We start from the raw sequence: 23,238 nt of genomic DNA on the forward strand, positions 1-23,238 counted from the left end.
TATATTAATTTTAATTCCCTAATAAATAATTCTAGCTCCGTCCCTCGGCGATGAACTCGGAAACAAATGTCGTTGAATGTAGGAAGAAGAATGAAAAGCCATGCATGGCAGTAAGAACAACCAGAAGTGGTGAAGAAGCAGTCATGGCATAGGCAAGCCGGCTTGCAAACAGCCATCAACAACGGCGAAACGAGGCTGACACCATAAAGAATCAGGGAGTGGGTCAATATTTGTTTCCCACCCACTTTAAATGCTGGAAGTCATCTTTTCTCAGACGACAATTCATGGAGTTGGGGATTTTCAAGCAGCCGTATTGAACTTCACAATTAGGAGGGTGCTGTACATCTGGATTGCATTTTCATTCCTGAGTTTCTCTTGAGTCCATTGAGACAATTTAAGCTTGATGTCTTTCCTTTTCTTTATATCTTACTGGCTTTTAAGTTAGGTTCAATTGTCAGGGCCCAATCCCTCACCTAAACAATGAACAAGCAAATACCATATATATATATATATGGAGAAAAGGGTGTTAGTTGCGAGATCTCATTTATGGAATCCTTTGTCTTGAAGCATTATTTGGTGCAAGCAATGGAATGGTGCTCATGCGAGATGAGAAGCCAAGAAGAGACGAAAGGACAAAAGAGGAGGAGAGGAATGATAATCAGGGGAGGGGGACGGCGATGATTGTGGCGGGGGGTGTTGTGAGCATGGGCCCCACACCCTCTTCTTTACTTCATTCGTGGTGGTGACTCTCATCCTCAGGAGCCATTCATCCTCATTGTAATTTTAAAATATTCCATTTCTTACTCTTAATTAATCAATTCCTCCTCCTTTGTGGTGCTGACTGCTGACCCTCGCTTTCCTGTTCCCCTCGCACTCATCTCATCAAGGTTGTATCATTCATGGTGATTTCATCCTGTCCATGGTATCTCTTCAATCTATTATTATTAATACATTAAAACCATTGAGATTTATTTAAAGATGTTAATTTGATGCTTTTAAATTGAAATACATTAAAAAGAAATAAACCATTACTCTTTCAAACACTTTATTTGATAAAACTTGGTGGAGAATTAATTCATTTTCCCGATTTCTTTCTTTAGTTTTTTTTTTAAATAATATTGTTTTAACTTTATTTGTATAGTATTTAATTTATAATTATACCCGCCCTCACTCCTCTTTATTTCTATTTTATCACTAGACAATTTGTTCTCTCACAGCACATCTTGAAAATGAAATAACTATTATTAAAAATATTAAACAAGAGAAAAAAGACAAAGCTTTTCTTTCTCTAGTTTTTGCTCTGGTTTGGTGTCCAAAGAAATTAAAAAAAAAAAAAACCCAAAAACAATCTCTCTCCCTACCGCTAGTAATTAAAATACCACAGGCAGCAAAGCTCTTCTCTTCCCCCTTTTCTCTCTCTCTTGCCCAAAAAAATCTCTCAATTTAGAACCCAGGCTTGGTATCTTCACAATCTCTCTCTCTCTCTTGCTCTCTTTTATTTTATTTTATTTTATTTTATTTACACCCTCACTGCTTCTCATTCCCTTTATATTTCCTCTATTTTCCTTAATTTCTCGAGCTTTTAATTGTTGTTTATTGAAAAAGATAGTACTTTGTTTGGTGATTGCTTATTGATGCAAATGGGTTATGTGTTTTAGGGTCTGGTTGTGGATCCTTGGTGATGCTGATTGAAGACGGAGGAGGGGTTTCTGCTTTTCAGTTCTTTTTTATCCATGTTCTTTTCTAGTTATGGAAACTGTGTCTATCCTCTTTGAAGTTATATAATTATTGGGATTGCTCCTTTTGATCGTTTTGGCACTTCAGCTATTAGATTCAAGTTGTTCAAGGAGGCCCGGATACTCTTTTTTTCTTCTTCTTCCTGAAAAGCTAATTTATAATTACGGGGCTTAATCTTTTTGCTCCTTATTTTGATTGGATGGAGCCATCTGGAGAAGGTGATTGAATGTAATCTGTCATTTGTTTTGATGGAATTGGGATTTTGAAGAAGGAGAAGCCACTTCATTTCTTACTAGGTTTTTCAATATTTTCTGTACTTTCTCTTACTTCAAAGTATTTATGATCGCATTGTTAAGGATATTTGAGTGTTTGCCTGATTGGGATTTTTGTTTTTAATTTCATTTTAGCTTGCTGGCGTGGTGGTTGTATAGTGGAAAGTATGGAAAAGGAGACAGCGTTGGTGGAGGGGACTGATATACATCTGGAGGATGTGTTTAACCCCGAAGAGTCATTTACTGTGGAAATGGAAACTGAAGAGAATGAAATTGGAAGTCCAAAGAGTGAAATTCAATGTTTCTCATCGGAAATGGGCGAGGGAAGTAACGTTGTGTTTTCAAGAGAAGCACCCCATATCAGTACAGAGTCAAGAGTATCGGGTGTTTGTAGTTGTAGTGCGACAAAAATCAAGCCACATGTGGTTGCGATGGAATCTGAGATTGGCGACAAGGAGAATTTTGGACAGGAGAAGAAACTCAGTAGGCAAGATAGGATTGAGTTGGGCCGGATGTTTCAGAGTGCAGTGAGTTGCCATGACTGGGAGCCTGCTGAGAGTTTGATATTGTTGGCTGATCCACAGACCCTTAATGATGCCTTGTGCATCACACTGGACTCTATCTGGTTTTTGAGCACACAACAAGAGCTTGACGGGATAACCAGTTTGATTAAGAAGATTATTGCCAATGGTGCTTATGACTTTACTAGAGCTGCTCTTAGAACTTCTTTTCTTGCTTCATGTGTTTCGGCCTGCCAGAGCCAAACGATGCATCTTGAAGACACAGTAAATGTGATGGCCCAAAGGTATATTTGCGGAAAAAATGAAATAGTCGCATATTTTTCTTAGTTTGTGGAACAATCAGTGTTTTCCTTTTCATTTCTTTGGACAGAATATATGTCGAATGTGTTTATATTAGTGTGTATAAGTATACCTATGTGTTAGACATGCTAATCTATATATACATATACATATACATATACATATATAGATACACACACACACGCACACACATATATGTGTGTGTGTGTGCATTTGCATGTATGAGCTTGTGTATATGTTGTAGCTTATATTATTGCATTCATCATATGTTTGGTCTTGGGGTCATTTTTCAAAACTTGTATTCTCTATTCTACGGTTCTAGCATCCTTGTATTATGGTATTTGATTGGCCTACTGTGTTATGAGGTTCTTCTGTAATTTCTTTTACTGATTTCTGCTAGGTTGATTTTGCAGTTCTTTCTAGTGTGTACAATGGTTAATCTTATAAGCCCATTTATAATATTTTTGGCACTTGGTATCTTTTTTGTGCTGGCATATTCTGAAGCATTCTTCTTGATGATGAAGGATCATTCAATGTTTTGTATATTGACATGGGACAATCTTAAATTATATCTCGTAATCCACTGTTCTTGATGAATCTGTAAAATAAGAAATTGATTTAGGTTGTGCTTTGCCATCAATAACATTTATATTTTGCCATCATTTGTGTTTGATCTATTATTCTTTATTTCTTTGTCCCTTCACCCTCCCTACCCCCAGCACCTTTTGGTCCTTGATGTATTTGATCCGGCAACCTTAATCTACCCATCGGTCTAATGCATTAAATAAAATGCTGAGAGGTTGTAATAATTTCAGTTCTATATGCGAAAGGGGGAATTTACTTTGTTTCTTCATATAGTTTGTTTAGAATGCGGTTCCCAAATATTCTCTATATTTTCTGTTCCTATATGGATTTAATATTAATGAAATATGATTTTTTTTATGGCATTCTGTCTGTCCACATGGATGGGGATGCACATGAAACGGCTGGATTCTGATGTGATTTTCAATTCTGTTTTATAAATGGCAAAGTCTTTGGCGAAAATATTGTACCTTTCATGTATCCTTCACCAAGTGAATGAATTGTGTATCTTTAGATTTCAGTTTGTAGCTTCTGCTCAGTGTGCTTAATTTCTGAGACTATAATAACAGTCTTTTTATAAATTAGCTATGACAAACCATACGCGCACAATGAAAAATTTTGTCCCCTCTTTTGCTTTTATTTGTAAATGAAAAAAACCAAAACTTCAGCCACAACAATTTTTTTGATAGCATGTGTAGTGAAAGCTTTTTTTTTTCTTTTTTAGCATCCTGTTGACTTGCATTCTTTGTTTTACTTTCACGTTTTGTTCAGATTGAAGGAGCGACTTAAGGAGTGCAATGGGGATGAGGTCTTGAAGGCAGAAGCCAGTGCCAAGGTTCAAAAGTTTACTGAGTGGGCTCTGAAATGTATTGGCTTCCATTCTCGCTGCCAGGTGAATAGAGACCGGGTGATTCAAAGCTCAATTGCTGAGATTCAACTTCAATTGTCTGCATTCAAGACGTTTCTTGATCTCGCTGGCAATCAACTCACAGGGAAGGATTTCACAGAGGCCTTTGATGCAGCCTGTTTTCCGCTTACTTTATTCTCCACTTCATTCGATCCTGGCTGGGCATCTGGGATATCAGCGGCTGCAATCCAAGGATTGCTTGGTATGTTGGTTGAAGGGGGTGCAGACAATGTCAACCAGTGTTTCCTTGAAGCCTCTCGCTTTGGAAGTACAGAACTTGTGCGCATTCTGTTACAGGTGAATTGGTCACACACATGTAACTTTTTCTTTCTGCACTGTTCTGTTTATGTTCACTGAGTATTTTGAAAGGTTGTGGTTTCAATTTTCCTCGGAAGAATAATCTTTCTATTTTAATTAGAGAGCAAGAGATGCAGCTAGAATCTTATCAATGATCTTAGCAATTCTTTAGGTATTTTTAGGGTGAATTTCTTTTCTTTGTTCTCTTCATATGATACTCATAAATGAATTTGGCTTTGGTTGTGCAAAACTGCAAATAGTTTCCACATATGGTAGTAAAGAAGGAAATAAATGCTGTGGTGAATCTTTATTAGTAACCAAAAATTCCAGATAAATCGTCGTCTTTTATATTTGCGAAAGATATGCTTTTTTCGTTTTTGTTTTTGTTCTGATGCCTTTTCCTTGTCTTTTTCCCTCTGAACCACCCTGCACAACTGATTATCTTCTAAAGCATGGCTGCAATGTCTATTTCCATGCGCACACATGTCCCTGTTTGTGTCACACAGAGAGATGTATTGGGAATTTAATATCATTTTAAGTATGCTTAACTGACTTATTTGTTTGAATTTTTTTTCATGTCAAATATGGGATCTGTCTGTTTAGATTGCCCATTGGAACAGCTTGGATGTCGATGTTGATCTGGCCCTAGGTTTTGCTTCTCACTACTGCAAAATTGGTACGATGGAATGTCTAGTGGAAGAGGGCAATGCCATAGCTTTCTTGGGCCCTTTAATGAGAGCAGCTGAAAGGGGTTGCATGCAGGTTGTTCAGTGGTTTGTGAAAAGGGGTTGCCGTGACATGGAACTCTGCCTTGCTCTCACTGCTGCGACTTCTAGCAGCCAAGTTGATGTTGCTGGATATCTCCTCCCTCATGTTCCTCATCATGTTCTTGCTGCCCTCAGCATAGAAATTCTCAAGGCTGCTGGGGAGCGAAGTGGCGGGTCACTTGATGGCGTGGCATTTCTGTTACGTTCTGATTTCTTGGGTGATCCTACTGCTACTTATGCTGTTGCTGACAGCATTGCTCGGTCTGATGATGAGTCTGTCGCCCCTGAGCTCAGGGCTTTTCTTCGAGAGCACTGGTCAGAGGCAGCATACTTGGATGGATTAAAGCAAGGACAAGAACATTACATGAATCTTGTGAGGATTTTGAATTGGGGTGGATCGCCTATATCCTTAAGGGATCTGCCAGGCCCTTTAAGAGTGGCAGTTGCTTATCTGCCATTGTTCAGGGAGTGTGTAGCAACTGGTGGTTGTTTACTTTCACAAAAGCAAAGGGGTCAGCTTGTTGAAGCTGTTAGAAAACTTGGGGGTGGGTCCTTAGAAGATGTGAGCCAAGGAAAAGAACTCTTGGCTGTTTTGGAACATTACCTTCCACCTTTTTTGGTTCATACCCGCGGCGTGGCCTAGAAGATCTTGTGTTGTGAATTTTGACTAGAGTTTTCCCCGCCATATCTCATAGACAATAAACATTTGAACTGTGGTTAGGGTGACAGATCTCTTAAGGTTGTCAGTTTTCCGTCCATAATGTGGCTGGCTAAACTATTAGTTCTCTCTGGAATCATTATATCATTATTTTATCAATCATGTGCATGTTTAATTATTATGTGCAAGACAGAGAGCAACTGTGACACAAAGGGTTGATATATAAATATATACATAAATAATGAGAATGCATATTAGCTGATAGTTACCCCTATTTATTTTTCTTTGCACTTCCTTTGTGTTTGATTTGGTCGGTATGTGGGATCCTCTCTCCTCTCTCCCTCTCTTCTTCCATTTGTGGTTGAAGTGACAGGTTTCGAAGAAGGGAGAAAAGTTTTATTCGTTGGCTGCTTCCTGTTCATAAGATGGGTGGCTTGCCTGGTGGTTGGTGGTTGGAAATATAGACAAAGACATCAAAGTAGGGTATGCAAATGAAGGTGAGCCGGACCCGAGAGGGTGGTCTAGAGCAATGATGTTTCACATGGCATTTGACCAGCAGCCATTGAATCTAATATGTGATGAATCGTCGGATGGCCATGGACCTCACCTGTGAAATTATTCTCGGGGATGATGGGATGGCTGGCTGTGAAATCTGTCCATCGTGTTGTAATTATAATATAGTCATTTGCAAATGCCTAAAAACCTGGTGCATCTAAAAGGGGTCAGATCTCGACTCGTTCTCATTCCCTCTTGGTGAAAAGGGTTGCCACCACATGAGGTTAGATCAGTGCAAAATATATTATTATTATTATTTAAACCAAACTATAAGGTCAAACAATGCAAGTGACCATATCATGGTTCATAACATGCTATTGCCTCATGTCCACCATCATGTTTCTCTCTCAAATTCTTGCCAATACATTGCACTTTTCACCATGCCATACATTAAAAAAGAAAAAGGACAGGACAAAAATGTTGTTATCAACACATTAATCTATTTATAATAAACTTCCTAAATAGGATTTTGCTTTGGAAGTTTGTTTCTCTTTCTACTTGACCATCTTGGTTGGAACATTCGCATTCATCACGTATGTAAACATCAGCAATGCAGCTTTAATTTGAAGAAAGAAGGGTAGAATCTTCAAGTTAGGCCACACTGGGATCCCTTGCACTGTGCTCTCCAAGCATTCTAAATAAACTATTAAGGAAACAACTTGAGGCTTGTACTCCATCACCAACATTGCCGATGACGAAGTATAAACAACCGGAGGGAAACCAGAGGAGCTGGAATTCCTGACAGAAGTTGATTTATTAAAACAATAGCAGCATCCCGCTGCATATGAATAACTCTATTTCTGTGCCCTAAGCATAAGATTACCTGAAAAATCTAATTAACGATGAAAAAATGCCACAGATCTCGTGTTAGAAATAGCTCAAGACTAAGAAATAAAAGAACTGATCTTCTGTTTTTAACATTTCAGGAAAGTTACAAAAATTGTACGAAGAGACAAAGGTGCACACATTTTCTTGAAGCACCATTTACATACATGTATAAGTTATGTCCCTTGCATTAGAAGGCATGAAAGCCAAGAACATGAGCAACACTAAGATGCCTATTGGTAGCAGAAGTAACATGAAAGGCGGTGGGGGCAACGGCGGTAGTACCAAGGGAAGAATCAACAAAGATGCAGTAAGACATATGAGCAAAAGCAATGATTCCAAGCTGAAATGGCTTGCAGTCAACAACCTTCTGCTACTTCCTTGCGAGAGAGATCGATTATACTCCATTTTCCTTGCATTAGGAGGGGGAGCAAGGGGATTATTAGCAGTGATCTTTCTTGCTCTCACATCCATAATGCTGCTAGAACAACGGTCATGCAGATTGATTCTACTTCTTGGCACTCTTGTTTCTGATTCAGAATGTTCGAAACTCATTTTTAACTTCCAAAATTCCCAGCACCCCAGATAAGATTATTTTCTTTCAAGTACAGACTTAATTTCAAAATGCCACAGAGCAGATCTCCAGCTTCGGTTTCTTGCAGTAGATCAATGGACAATCAATTCTTTTCAAACCAGATGAATCACTCTCCGTGATTAAGCTTTGATTCCAATTACTATATGGAGTTAACAGCCTTAATGCAGCAACAATAAACGTCAATACTTTCAATGATCCACACCTCAGCCAAGCTTGTAAATTTGGGGGATTCACCAACAGCTAGCAGCTTCTTATCCTTGAAGATAATTCACAAATCCAGCACCCCAAAAACTCTAATGCCTCTTGGATCTCAATGCGGATAGATAGTGCTTTGACTGCTAGAAACTAATGTGTATCAGATTCAACCAATCTACAACAACAATCTAACTAAAATTCTTTCAACCATGATTGCCTATGTGTATGAACTATGAACAATTTGTCTGTCCTCCTGCTTCTGGAGAATTGATCAAGTGCCTTGAAATTTAGTACCAAGAAACGTCGTCCCAAATAATCCAACTGGATTCCAAAGAAAAAACCAGAAAAGATTCAATCAGTTTCAAGAAATTCATCATCTTTAACCAAGATTCTATTAACCAGAAGCCAACATACACATCAATCCAAAAAAAAAAAAAGATATAAATTTCAGAAAGATTCAATATATGTGCTGCATAGATCTCATCTTCTCCTCTTCTTTACAAGATTACATGTTCAAAGGCTAACATGATTTAATTAAGAAATACCACTCATGTTAAACATAGATAGCAATAAAAAAAAGAAGAAAGAAACTTGGGTCATCATAATGATTTTGAAATAGACACTGTTCAATTCAAGAAACTCATTAAAGCTAGCTTACGATGAGTTATTAAGAAAGTATAAAAAGAAAGAAAAGAATAGTGAAACATCATGAAAGATGAATTCAAAAGAGAGGGGGAGACAAGGTAGTAACCTGTGATGCTGATAGAAATGCTTTGGTTTCTGATGGTGGAGGTTGAGGTGGAGTTGGTAGTGGTAATAAGAGTAATGAGAGAATTCCCTAACAAGGCAACAAGAAAGATAGAATGCACAAGCATAAACTTTTAGCATCTCCCTTTCTATTTCTTTCCTTGATGGTGCAAGTTTTTTTTGTTGCTAAGATAGAAGGAGAGGGATCTCTTTCTCTTTTAAGAAAAACGGATGGATGGAAAGGAAGGAAGGTATGGGGAGGGAGAAAAGAAAGAGGATGAATTCCGTGATGGCATTTGGCTTCTTGCACTGTATTTGTATCATTATTAGCAGCACAGTAGCGATATTTTGATTATTATTCACATTCACGCAACATATTTGTCAGAGGGGGAGGAGAGAGAGAGTATGGGTTGGGTTCAGTGAATTCCCTTATTCAAGTGGGGTTTTGCTGACATGCAAGTTGCTGATTTTGGAAAAGTATGGCAATGTGTCTCCCAAGGTTCACCACCCCTGGACTCTTCTCTAGAAAGTGGTGATGGCATTACATGTTACAGCCTCTCTCTCTCTCTAGAAAAGAAAAGTCCCAACGTTCTTCTTTTTCTTGTGATCCACATTAGGGTCTGAAATGGAAGGAGTCTTGTTCTAAAATCATACGCCTACCCATCTCTCTCTCTCTCTCTCTCTCTCTCATCACATGCCATCGGATCTTTCTCACTTCCTAAGCTGCCATGTCAAATGGGTCCGCTCCTGGCCCCCAATTGAATTCCCCTAGCCATGGCATGTGTTCATCCATCTTTAATTAAAGCCTAGCCATCTATTAATCTCATCAAGCGACATCCTCCTGATTAATTAAAACAAAGCTTCTTACTGCTACAAATGCTTGGATTTCGATTGGTGAATATTTTATTAGGAGCACAAGACATTGATTAGATAGTTCGCGAGCTCAGAAAACCAAGTTTAATTTGGTGATAAGAGGGTGTTTGAAATTGGATTTGAATGCTTTTTAAAAACGAGTTCGACATATTGTTTTGAGTATTTAATCTTCTATATCTACCATTTTAAAAAATATGTTATTTCAAACAAACACCAATAAAATATTGGTAGCAACGTTTAGTTTAGGGTTTTTGGTAGCCCATGATGGCTTGCTGTATACAATCTTAGAAGAAGTCGAGTAGTGGACCAAAAGAAATGGTCAAGATGCGATCATCATCAAGCATGACAAAAGAAAGGAGATGCTGTGGTTTAGATAGATAGAAGAAGAACATATGCCAATATCCATGTGGAACTCCAAATCTTCTCCAATTCAATGTATCCCCCCGACCCCCCGACCCCCCCTGTACGTACCAGCTTGCCCATCCCTTCCTCGTACAAACACCCTTTTTAATTTGTTTTTCATATTTTAGAAATGGCTATAGGCTAGAGGCCATGGCCCATTCATTCTTTACCATCAGGCATTGCTCTGTGACAATGATGGAATTGAAAACTCATGAATGTCCGGGAGGAATGGATACTGTCTGCAAGTGATTCTAATTTTAAGTTCATGCATTCAAAGGATCAGAGCATGGATGGAATCTCTTTTCACTCCCATGTATTGTAAAAAAGGGGCGGACAGATTCCCAAGGGTATATGGAGCTGGTTTGGTCAAAGACAAAGTGGAAAGAGAACTGTGTAAATTTTCAATTTCAAGATTGTGATGTACATTCAAAACCCATTACTTAAGGTTTCATGAATAATTCAGAATCTTATTCATCAAACAATGAACTTAATTACAACGTCAATGTTCAATGAATATTGATTTGCAAAGGCAAGTGCCTCAGGGGAGGGCATGGTGGGTTTGCTTAACTTACTAAAGCTCTTAATTATTCATGCATTAATTTGAACTGCATGTGTTTAAAAATACATATATTTGAGTGGAAAAGCATTCAATTTGATATTTTATTTTAAATATTTTTAGATAAGCGCGAAAACATCCACTAGCTTGGATTGCATCGCAGGTTCCACCACGGCAATAAACAATAACATGATCAAGATGTTCTTGCTGCGCTGCACCAGGAAGACTAAAATACTCGAAGAAAAGAAGAAAAAACAATACCACAATATTATTATTCAATATCTTCATCGTCAAGAATGAAGTGATAGATCGATCGATAAAGAGATTCCGCAGTACCCTTCTATCCGGCTGAAAACCATTGTTTATCAACCGACCATATTGGATAGCCAAAATACATTGCATATATATATATATATATATATATATATATATTCTAACTACGTACATAGTAGCTAGGATCCATTGATTAAGGTAAGGTGTCTGAATCTCCCTCGTAAAAACAAAAAAAGTCCAAATTAAGCTCCTGTGCAAGAACCTAGAAGATATTCTTGAAATTAATTGCGGTCTGATTTCGGTGTTTAGGATTGAAAACACCTAAGTTGGTTCAGCTACGTGCGTTGATTGAACACCAACCCCACCTCTCGATCGTTTCTGGTCAATATCCATTCCCATCTAGCCAAACCAAACTCATTCACTTTCGTGACGTTTTTGTTTTGGGAACAAATACTTTTCATCTTACACTATAAAGGGTTATTATAATTATTATTATCTTTTGGATGTAGCATTCGGCACTTTTGTACAAAAACAGAGAGGAGAGGCGAGGCGGGGCTCGTGAATCTTGACATTGAATAATAAACTTCACACCTTGAACGAGCTAGTGACAGACACACGGTTTGCGAAGGGGGCTGCAAGGGGACCAAGTGAAGCTCCATGGAAGCTTCCTTGATGTAGCTGTTGAGCAAGCATGAAAAGGGATGCCAAACAAGTTCAAAAGTGGCTGGACTTGGACAACTGTGCTAGCTGTGCTTCTCCGACGACTAGCATGCACAGTGATATATTGCCATTGACTGAGCACCAGGAAATCTCGAAGATGTAAAGATTTGAGGGCCTTGTTTGTACTATGCATGCCTTGTGAACATGCAGGTGTTCTAATTAATTATTGCTAGGCACATAAAGCAGCCCAATGGTGCGTGATAGTAATCACCACATATTCAACTCCTTGGAAAAAGTAGACGCACCGCTTTCCGGTCATTTCTTCCGGCTATCAAATTCGTCAATCTTCTAAAAACCAACCTAATTCTTAAACAACATTACTTTTATTGGCGAGAAAAAAACAACAGTAACAATAAACGATCGCGTGTTTTTCGGTATAACAACATTATGCTACTTTTCTCACACCTAACCATAAACGCATTTTAATCTATCTCATATTAACTCGAACCAAAAGAAAAAAAATTATATATCATATTAATACATTTTCAATTAAGAAGACAAACACTCCTCGACCACAGCACTCATGAATAACAAGAAAAGAAATTGTGGCTCCAAATGGCATAATTTGGGCCAATATAAATGAAGTAGTGGAAGTCATGGACACCCGACGAGTGGAGTGGGCAAGCAAGGGTGGTTAGGGCCAGTATTGGTCCGAGTCGATTCACCGCCTACTGTCCCTGCACAGTGAAACCCATATCGCTAGCGTGACATTTGACTTAAGAGATTGGGACCCAACCCAGCCTGCAGACCCATTACATCTGGCTCCTGCCTTGCCTGCTAGCAAGGAATGGCATTTCGGCCTAGCCTAGCCTAGCCTTGCACATCACTTGTGAAATGTGCACGAGGTACGTGATTTGACGTTCTCCTGTACGTACCCACCATGTTGCTTCTGCAATGCCCTCTCTCTCTCCCTCTTCTATTCCTTCAAACACCTCTCTCTGTTTGTTCACAGTTGGAACGTAGAAAATGATATGCTCCTAGCTGAGTCATGGCCATCTTTGGCAACTAACTAATCATCATCTTGAATATTTTTGTTAAACAAAGCAAAATTATTAAATTCTTAAAGCTCTAATTAAAAATTCGTGTTATAGACAGCAAGCATCCTGCCAGTGCAAGTTTTAATTAAAGCAAAACGCAAAATTAAGATACGGGGCCTGGAAAAGGTCCAAACGGCCACACCATTCTTGTCTCTCACTTGATTTGTCTGGCATGCAACGGTGAGAGAAAAGAAACCACGGCTAAGGTCCTACCAATTGATGAAATGCCACAACAACAGTGTCTCCAAAGAAAACACTGGTGTGCCCCATTTCGACAAGTTTTTTGAAGGGACCCTCGCTTCTTCTGCTTTTGATCGCTGCATGATCTCCCTTGAGGATTGCGAGCTTGCTTTTGACTGTCATGAGAGTTCAGACTAGCAGTCAAGCTAGGTTTTCTTCCTGAACCAACCAGGCTATATTATTTAAATTAATGCTGATGGGAGCTACTTGGGAAACCCAGGAAGGGCGAGCTTGGCTGATATTACCTCGCCAAATTGCCTGTGTGTGTGTGTGTATTCCCAAGAGTTGATCAATTAAGCGGAGCAAGAGTCGTCAATGGAGGGCTTAAGTGTATTATCCAACCTCTTCAATCTGGTAGCCTAACCCAGGATGATATTATTACTTGCAAATTATCAACTCTCGTTGTGGAGACTTACCTTTCCTATCGAACGAGGTACACCGACTTAGTTATAAGACTCAAGGTGCGTTTGATGAACAGATGAGATTATGCATCTGGTGGACAGGACGTGGCTGATCAGAACGGGGCAAGGTTTTCTCATCGGAGATAATGTCCTAATCCACATGTGCCAGGATACTATTACCAACGTTAATGTGCTGTCCAATTCCACGTTCCAAACGGGTAACCCTACAGTGCACTGTTGTACAATACACTGAGCCCATCCATAGGCAAGACAGCATATGGGCTGGCCTTAACACAACGCCCACGATGCAACCAGGCAATAGCGTTTTCTCTTCTTCGAGATCCCTTTTACTAACAAGAAAAACAGATAAAAACTATGAGCTGAGGCAAGTAAGCCCACAGCTGCCATCCATCTGTTTTCCCACAAACAACATATAATTATAATTATAATTATTAAAAAAAAACCTAGGCATCAGTGAAACACGGTTCATTAGAACAATATAGTTATGATTTTGCCATTCTCTAAAAAACTAACACGGCTTGCAGATGAGGGTAAAATATTTTTTTTTTTAATAAATCCACATTCCAATATAGCCAACAATTACACACATACACAAATAGAGGCACTGATTTCCCTGTTTAAAGACATCAGAGAAGGTGCCGCATTGCGACATAGTCAACAACTCAAATGCACAAATGGAGAAGCTGATTTCCCTGCTTAAAGATTGCAGAGAAGTCGACACCTTCATTTCAATAACCTTCTGATGTATTATTGTACTGACTCTCTACCAATAAGCGAACAACAGCTACTTGAAGAAACAACTTCCAGACGCTGCCTGTTTTTTATTCCTGCATACAAGGTAGGAAAAATTATTGACACGGTTTAGTGCAGGAAAAAACACAAAATATCATAACAGAATGCGCAACAGTAAACATGAAGAGTTGAAGGCACTTAATCCCACTATAGTACCTTGCGCATTGTCATGTTAGAAGAAGCCATACATTAACATTACTTAAAAACTAAAGGAATTCATTTGATGGTATGTTATGATTGTAGCAACTCAAGCAATTCTGCACGGTTGAGTTAACGTAGGCAATCCAATTATGTTAGAATAAGGTACATGATTAGGCCTCGGGAAAAGGTCATGACGTCATTGGCTAGCAAGGCAAGAGAAGATGGAATAATTTACAGATGCAAATATACCGTGTCTCAACCAACATTTCATGCAGAGACCTTTAAAAGCCTTTGAAAATCAAATTAAAACAATGTAGAGCCAGATTTCGAATCAAGCCAATAAAATGTCTCATATAACAGTACAGAAACAACAATTGGGTGGCCAAGGACATCAGCACATGGAAAAAGAATGATTAACCAAGTAATCTAACAATTAAAGTACCTCGTCGTCATCGTCATCATCACCACCATCTTCTTTGCTCTTCTTGAGGCGGGTTGTCCCACCCTCCTTGCTGATGGGCAACTTCATAGCTCCAAAAGGTGTATCCACATTAATATGTCCTTTCATGGAGTAACCAGTGCCTTTTCCTCTAATCATGTCCCAGAGTGCCGAACCAAAATCCTTAGGCTTGAAGGTGATTGGAATATCGACATAATTTATACCATTTTTATCGAGTTTGGTAGATTCTGCCAGTTCTGCACCACCAATGCTCACATCAGACAGCCAAACCTCATAATCTAAAGCATTGAGGCCCAAGTCAAAATCATTCTTATTTTCCAGCTTCAAGTGAAGCACTGCCACAGTCTCTTCAAAGGAGAACCTCTCAAATTTAATTTTCTCAAGATCAATATCAGGCTTGTAAGGTATGGGGATCTCTCCAGTCTTCTCAAGTGGTAGAGTAAGCCTTCCAAAAATAGGCACATCTACAATGAAGTCAACCTTAATCCTGTAAGGAATTATACTCCCAGGCTTAATGTCATCATATGTATTTTTAATATCATCATAAACCAGATGAATTGGGATTTTGACAGTCTCCTCGCCATGTGCACGAATAGTTCCAGCATCTGGGATCAAACCTGAAATAAGTTTCCTTCCATCACTCTCGATCAAGTAGTTGATGTCAATGAGAGGGATTGGAACAGGATTTGGGTTTTTGATAAGCACGTCAACAACAATCTCGGCTTTCTCAAGGTTGATTGTGGGGAAGTGAATTTCAGTAACATCTGCAGTTGGCTTCCCAAATCCAATTGCTCCCTCAATCTTTTCACCTATGTCTTGAATGAAGTCCTTCACCTTGTCAATAAATCCACCCTTCTCTTCATCTTTTTCATCCTCCTTGTGATCTTTCTCCTTGACATCTCTATCAACTATTTCTGGCTTGTCAGAAGAAGCCATACCTTAAAACGAGCAGCACATATTCCAAATGTTAAAGAGCGAAATAAGAATGAAGCAGTGCAATTAGCCAGGAAAAGAAAGGAAAACGGAAACATATCACATAAGAGGGAATGAATAAAAAAGCAGAAGAAGAGTGCTCATGACTCATGACTGGTAAGCTAAAGATGAATAACTGCAACACAATCCTCATTGTTTTGATATATGAAATGCAAAGGTCAATACGTCTCCCTGATGAAAGAAGCAAAAAAAAAGTTAAGCTTGTGGTGAAACTCTCAAACCACCACTGTTACGGGCTACTAAAAAACCAAGAAAAATCGAACTCCGTATTGTATGGGTGCAGTTTTGGAATGTTTAATGAAATACAGTTGAGTCAAAATCAGACACAACGGCACATTTATAGGTTCAAGACTCTGACAACAATGCTGTAAAGAAAGAAGAGGTAAATAAAAAGAGGTAAATAACAGGACATGAATCCCATTTTCTACAAGAAAATTGACAAAAAAATATTTCGTTTTATTTAAACTTTTTAGAGAGAATCGTGGTGTGATCTGAAAAACAGATGACAATTTAGCAACTGTTGATAAAAAGATGTGCGTACGTATGTATTAGAAATATGGGATCAAATGTAGGATTATAAAGCAATTGACTTGATTGATTATCATACCAATTAATCAAAAGAAAAAAGATTAACAGAGATGAGTTCTGCATTACATTACATTACTAATGTATTAACAATATTCATGAATGAAGCAAAGTAGCAATTTTAAGATCTCCTAATTATTAATCGTATGTATCAGATCATCATAAGAAAAGATGATAACTATGAAAACCGGAGTCAGGAGTATCAGTGATTCAGAAACAAAATGAACTGAGATTCAGATCTGATCTGTTTCTTTCAAGTGCAGATCAAAACAGTGAGATGATGGATATTTCAACAGAACAAAAAAAAAAAAATTCAATCTTTGCATGGATCAAATTAACAAAGAAAAAAATTCAATCTTTGCATGGATCAAATACGGTACAAAAAGAAGACGAAAAAGAAAAAGAAAAAGAAGAGGGAAGATGATGATGATCTTGTTTTGGTAGAAAAGAAATGAGATTACCTGAAGATGAAACCGAAATCGGAAATTACAAGATACAAGAAGCAGCAGCAGCAACACCGTATGATGGAACGAGAGAGTGTGATCGCGTGTAATGGGAGTGGTAACGAGCAATCATGTCGCTTACAAAAAGACATAATTGACCAAAGGATGAGGTGTGTACACGTGTACTCACCGACAAAAGATCCGCGTTTACGCGTTTTCTGTCTGAGATCTGAAAAACGACAAGTGTTAAGTAATGGATGGATAGAAATCCTATCACCCTAAACGGAACACGCGGCTCTCTCCATCTCGACTCATAACAAGCACTCACGACACCGTTTCGTCAAGTAAAAACTAGCTTCTGCTTCAGCTTCCCACCAATATTTATTTATTTAGATTTCACAATACAAGGCTGGCTGAGACAGGAACAGCATGGATACGATACAAAGCACAACCTCCTCCTCCTCCTCCTCCTGCTGCTGCTGCTGCTAAGGAGAACCTCTCAAATTTAATTTTCTCAAGATCAATATCAGGCTTGTAAGGTATGGGGATCTCTCCAGTCTTCTCAAGTGGTAGAGTAAGCCTTCCAAAAATAGGCACATCTACAATGAAGTCAACCTTAATCCTGTAAGGAATTATACTCCCAGGCTTAATGTCATCATATGTATTTTTAATATCATCATAAACCAGATGAATTGGGATTTTGACGGTCTCCTCGCCGTGTGCACGAATAGTTCCAGCATCTGGGATCAAACCTGAAATAAGTTTCCTTCCATCACTCTCGATCAAGTAGTTGATGTCAATGAGAGGGATTGGAACAGGATTTGGGTTTTTGATAAGCACGTCAACAACAATCTCGGCTTTCTCAAGGTTGATTGTGGGGAAGTGAATTTCAGTGACATCTGCAGTTGGCTTCCCAAATCCAATTGCTCCCTCAATCTTTTCACCTATGTCTTGAATGAAGTCCTTCACCTTGTCAATAAATCCACCCTTCTCTTCATCTTTGTCATCCTCCTTGTGATCTTTCTCCTTGACATCTCTATCAACTATTTCTGGCTTGTCAGAAGAAGCCATACCTTAAAACGAGCAGCGCATATTCCAAATGTTAAAGAGCGAAATAAGAATGAAGCAGTGCAATTAGCCAGGAAAAGAAAGGAAAACGGAAACATATCACATAAGAGGGAATGAATAAAAAAGCAGAAGAAGAGTGCTCATGACTCATGACTGGTAAGCTAAAGATGAATAACTGCAACACAATCCTCATTGTTTTGATATATGAAATGCAAAGGTCAATACGTCTCCCTGATGAAAGAAGCAAAAAAAAAGTTAAGCTTGTGGGGAAACTCTCAAACCACCACTGTTACGGGCTACTAAAAAACCAAGAAAAATCGAACTCCGTATTGTATGGGTGCAGTTTTGGAACGGTTAATGAAATACAGTTGAGTCAAAATCAGACACAACGGCACATTTATAGGTTCAAGACTCTGACAACAATGCTGTAAAGAAAGAAGAGGTAAATAAAAAGAGGTAAATAACAGGACATGACTCCCATTTTCTACAAGAAAATTGACAAAAAAATATTTCGTTTTATTTAAACTTTTTAGAGAGAATCGTGGTGTGATCTGAAAAACAGATGACAATTTAGCAACTGTTGATAAAAAGATGTGCGTACGTATGTATTAGAAATATGGGATCAAATGTAGGATTATAAAGCAATTGACTTGATTGATTATCATACCAATTAATCAAAAGAAAAAAGATTAACAGAGATGAGTTCTGCATTACATTACATTACTAATGTATTAACAATATTCATGAATGAAGCAAAGTAGCAATTTTAAGATCTCCTAATTATTAATCGTATGTATCAGATCATCATAAGAAAAGATGATAACTATGAAAACCAAAGTCAGAAGTATCAGTGATTCAGAAACAAAATGAACTGAGATTCAGATCTGATCTGTTTCTTTCAAGTGCAGATCAAAACAGTGAGATGATGGATATTTCAACATAACAAAGAAAAAAATTCAATCTTTGCATGGATCAAATACGGTACAAAAAGAAGACGAAAAAGAAGAGGGAAGATGATGATGATCTTGTTTTGGTAGAAAAGAAATGAGATTACCTGAAGATGAAACCGAAATCGGAAATTACAAGATACAAGAAGCAGCAGCAGCAACACCGTATGATGGAACGAGACAGTGTGATCGTGTGTAATGGGAGTGGTAACGAGCTATCATGTCGCTTACAAAAAGACATAGTTGACCAAAGGATGAGGTGTGTACACGCGTACTCACCGACAAAAGATCCGCGTTTACGCGTTTTCTGTCTGAGATCTGAAAAACCACAAGTGTTAAGTAATGGATGGATAGAAATCCTATCACCCTAAACGGAACACGCGGCTCTCTCCATCTCGACTCATAACAAGCACTCACGACACCGTTTCGTCAAGTAAAAACTAGCTTCTGCTTCAGCTTCCCACCAATATTTATTTATTTAGATTTCACAATACAAGGCTGGCTGAGACAGGAACAGCATGGATAGGATACAAAGCACAACCTCCTCCTCCTCCTCCTCCTGCTGCTGCTGCTGCTGCTCCTCCTTACAGCTGATTGATTCTTACGACTGAACTGAAAAAGATAAACATACAAAACAACCGAGGACTAACTAGTATATATTGAATCTACCAAAACTTTCATCATTTCTTCTCCTTTATGCCCTGCCCATTAATTTTTATGATCGATTGATTATGATGCATCACTCCTCTCGGCTCTCTCCACCGAGCTAGATGCTCCTTGAGGTGTTGCATCTTTGCTGCTACTACTCTCTTCGCCTACATGCTCCTTGAGGTTGAGGATTTCTCTCTGGTACTCCATCTCTCATTACTGCCTTCTCTTAATTTCCTCCACTGCTTCAATCAAACAAACCACATATAATAGTACTATCAATTTATACAAGTAATGCATCATCATCATACAAATAATGGTAGGTTTGCCATTCCTCTTCCTTATTAACTACAAGCTCTTCTACCTTTTCAATTTCTTAAAAAATGCTCTCCCAAAACTCAAAAGGTTCACTGTGCTTATTATATACAAAACGGATGCATGCATGGATGCACACAACATTCCCTTGGTTCAAACTCTTAAGAATTTTATATATCTTATATCTTAGATCAGTTTTGTTATCTAGCAGAAGCATAGAGGATGGTGACCTTCAAAAGACAAGATGGATTCCAATTTTTAAAGTAACTATGCACAATCGTCCATCTCCCTAATTTAATTTACTTTTAACTACTTCCCAGCAAGCAACATGTACATGATCAAGTTAAACATTTTTTTTCCTGGAAAACTGACGCCAATGTGATTTCGTGGATATTATATCGATGTTCTCTCCTAAAACAGTTAACCACCCCATGTTTTCCAGTTACACTTTCACCTTCATGGTTTTGTCAGTTTTTCTTGTTAATTTTTTTTTGCGCATCAATACGTAATACTGAAGCCTTCTGGATTGTGAGAAGAAGGGGCTCGTCTATTGATGAGACAGCGATACTACTTTCCAACCAGCAGCCTCAATGTACGACCGTTTCAGCATGGTATTTCCTAAAGGCACTCCTGCAGAACATAAGAGGATAAATGATTAAATTGAAAGCAAAATAGCAGAGCGAGAACAAACAGATAACTCAACATTGTCTTCTACCTGGTAACGATACCAACCAGTATTCCTGGAGAAATTAATTAGTTAGTCCGTCGATCTCCAAAGCAATCTTCTTATCAACCACAACAGCATCCATTGGGTGCCCGTCCACAACATATTCTCTCACCCAACCAAGGCCAGTGCTCACCAGGAGACGAGCAACTTCCTTCCGAAATAAAGAAGTTCTGTTTTCTGATTAAACCTTCTAGTTTTTCCAGCACGAGCAATTTTCTCCTCAAGACTGCCCCCAAGTGACAACTCCAGATGGGGTACTCGAGCTTCAAGCATTGATTCACAAGATGAGCCTGAGAAGCAAACATGACATCCTCTCTGTATTGCTCTGAAAGCCTCTGCTCCTCAGAATGGCTCAGAGTTCTCTACACTTTCGAAAACAAAATTCGGTCCAATTGCCCTAGAACAGCATATGACCAAGCTATATTCCCAGATGATACCTACAAAATCTGAGCACTGGAGGGCCTAAAGGTCCTTCTGCATCAAGATCTCCACTGGCTTCATTGCTGCTCTCCTCATCAGAATATGATGTTTCAGCCTTTAAGGAGCACTATTGGTTTGCATATTTATAAATAGTATCCGGAGCCTCGAGCAAAGAGTCAGCTGGCTCATACAGAGAATCAAAAGCCTGAGCAAGCTCCTCCCTTTTCAAAGTATGATATTAGAGAATAGAGAATTGAGTGCGCGCGTGTATATATATATATATATATGGAGATTTTATTTAAAAATTTAAATTATTAAGTTGATGTAGTTTTTTAATATCGTATAGAGTTTTATTGATCAAATAGTTATAAATTCAAATCTTATTACTTATATTCTATGTGATAAAATTAAATACAAGTTAATATAAACCCATGCAAGTTTCAAGTCAAAAGATTTTTCATACTTGATAAGTATATTAAAAAATAATATAAATTATATTTTAAGATTTCAACCAAAAACTTAAATTGTTGGGTTGAATCAATTCTTTGACGCATGAATGATCTCAAAATCTTTTTTTTTTACAACCGAGAACAATTCGATGAAGAGCAGTAACAATATTCAATGGTAACTATCGCACGTGTGTGGCGTCGCAGTTAAATATCCACCCTTAGGTTATAATGTCTATATGGCAAGCATGAGAAGATAAAGAATTCTTATCTTTTATTAGTGGAAAGCAGGAATGAAAGCCTTCGTCTAGTATTTTGGTCACTAGAAATTCTAATTGGTCTCAAAGATCGGGCACGGAGACTGATGGCGTAAAGAAAATGTATTAGCACCTCAAATATGTTCTACTTAAGGTAGGCTGTATTGTTTAATTATCTAATACATGCTACGGTTTTATTGCATTTCTAATTATTGGTGTGTCTATAGTTTAAGAAAAGTCTTTATTGGTAAGGAGATCATTATCTTATCAGGTAAAACCTAATCGTCCTAACGTCAACAAAAGAACTACCTTTTTAATATCAAGAATACGTTTTATGTATAAATTCATAATTCTTGATACTAAAACAAAACTAAATATTATTTTTGAATTTTTTGAAATATTCGTCAAGTTTTTGTGACTTTAATAAACTGATTATTAAAGCCAAAATGCATGCTAAAATATTTTTTGGATTTTTCTTTGTTCTATAAAAATATGATATGATTTTTTTTAGAGACTTGGTTGTATGCATGATTTTTTTTTTTATTATTCTTTTGTTTTGATGAAAGGTATTTTAATATTGAATTTGTATCTTTACGATATAAAAATACAAACTAATATTAAGAAAATTCAGTATAAAAGATGTGGGAAAATAAAAAAAATTATTTTATGTTTTTGATTTTTTTTGGAACGGGTCGGACCCGACCCAAAAAGAAATTGGTCCGAGATCAACTTAAAATAAAATATATTTTATTTTATATTGGGCTAGACTCAACCCAACCGCATGGACTAGGCTAATGATCCAACCCGGACTAGTTATTGTGCCTATGCACAGTAACTAGTTCATTATAAGTAGCCGCTTACTCTACTCATGTACAATAACCGAGTAATTATTTGTCCTTATTTGCAGAAATGTGCACAATGTATGTTCTACATGCAAGAAGATGAGATAGGAAACAAAGATGAGGGGGAGAGAATTACCTGAAGTGGAGGCGCTCTAGGAGCTGGGTTGATGGTGGCTTGTGGTGGTGGTGACGACGGCTGGGAAGCCTGATGGCGGTTGTAGTTGTTCTTCTTCTCTGTGCAGAGACACCAATCTCTGTGTCTTCTCTCCCCTTCAATTGTTTGCTCTTCCTGGTTTTTCTTCCTTCCCCTTGTCTCTATCTCTTTCTGGTCTCTGTTTTTTTATCTGCTTTCTACTCCACCTTTTGTTCTTTTTCTTTCTTTCTTCTTCCCTTTTCTTCCTCTATTCTCCCCTATGTTTTTCTCTTAAAACGTCTTTTCCTTATCAATATCCCCTCCTTTTCTATAATATTTCTCTCTGGTTGTTCCATGTTTTCTCTTCTCTATTCTTTCCCTTATTTTTTTCTTTCCCTCTTTGTGTTTTAGTTCTTTTTTTCTTCACCCCCTCCTCTCTCTAAAAAAATTCATCCTCTTATATACTGTTTCTTCCCCTGTATTTATAGGTAGGATGAGAGAGTAGTTACCCTGTCTCTGTCCAATCCTAGAGACAGGGTA

The 23,238-nt window shown here is 38.1% G+C and overlaps 3 protein-coding genes across 4 annotated transcripts; 1 reads left to right on the plus strand and 2 right to left on the minus strand.

Moving 5' to 3' along the window:
* Positions 1 to 1,254: 1,254 nt before the first annotated feature.
* On the plus strand, positions 1,255 to 6,315 carry LOC105111552 (ankyrin repeat protein SKIP35-like). Its single transcript, XM_011006944.1, has 5 exons — positions 1,255 to 1,459; positions 1,659 to 2,033; positions 2,145 to 2,814; positions 4,184 to 4,616; positions 5,220 to 6,315. The coding sequence occupies exons 3-5, from the start codon at positions 2,177 to 2,179 to the stop codon at positions 6,024 to 6,026; spliced, it is 1,878 nt and encodes a 625-aa protein (XP_011005246.1). The 5' UTR covers positions 1,255 to 1,459; positions 1,659 to 2,033; positions 2,145 to 2,176; the 3' UTR covers positions 6,027 to 6,315.
* A 1,157-nt stretch (positions 6,316 to 7,472) lies between these two features.
* Positions 7,473 to 9,540, minus strand: LOC105111553 (ARGOS-like protein). Its single transcript, XM_011006945.1, has 2 exons — positions 8,963 to 9,540; positions 7,473 to 8,532 (listed from the first exon to the last, which is right to left on the minus strand). The coding sequence occupies exon 2, from the start codon at positions 7,974 to 7,976 to the stop codon at positions 7,581 to 7,583; it is 396 nt and encodes a 131-aa protein (XP_011005247.1). The 5' UTR covers positions 7,977 to 8,532; positions 8,963 to 9,540; the 3' UTR covers positions 7,473 to 7,580.
* A 4,409-nt stretch (positions 9,541 to 13,949) lies between these two features.
* Positions 13,950 to 19,133, minus strand: LOC105111554 (uncharacterized). Of its 2 annotated transcripts, XM_011006947.1 has the most exons (4): positions 19,018 to 19,133; positions 17,392 to 17,968; positions 14,857 to 15,235; positions 13,950 to 14,308 (listed from the first exon to the last, which is right to left on the minus strand). In XM_011006947.1, the coding sequence occupies exons 2-4, from the start codon at positions 17,964 to 17,966 to the stop codon at positions 14,303 to 14,305; spliced, it is 960 nt and encodes a 319-aa protein (XP_011005249.1). In that variant the 5' UTR covers positions 17,967 to 17,968; positions 19,018 to 19,133; the 3' UTR covers positions 13,950 to 14,302. The 2 variants fall into 2 exon arrangements, with proteins under 2 accessions (XP_011005249.1, XP_011005248.1); XM_011006946.1 differs by lacking the exons at positions 17,392 to 17,968; positions 19,018 to 19,133 and adding an exon at positions 16,914 to 17,029 and having other exon boundaries at positions 13,950 to 14,310; positions 14,856 to 15,812.
* Between the last annotated feature and the right edge of the window lie 4,105 nt (positions 19,134 to 23,238).

This window comes from Populus euphratica, unplaced genomic scaffold, assembly GCF_000495115.2.
Source record: "Populus euphratica unplaced genomic scaffold, PopEup_1.0 scaffold299.1, whole genome shotgun sequence".
In the NCBI taxonomy this organism is placed as follows: Eukaryota; Viridiplantae; Streptophyta; class Magnoliopsida; order Malpighiales; family Salicaceae; genus Populus; species Populus euphratica.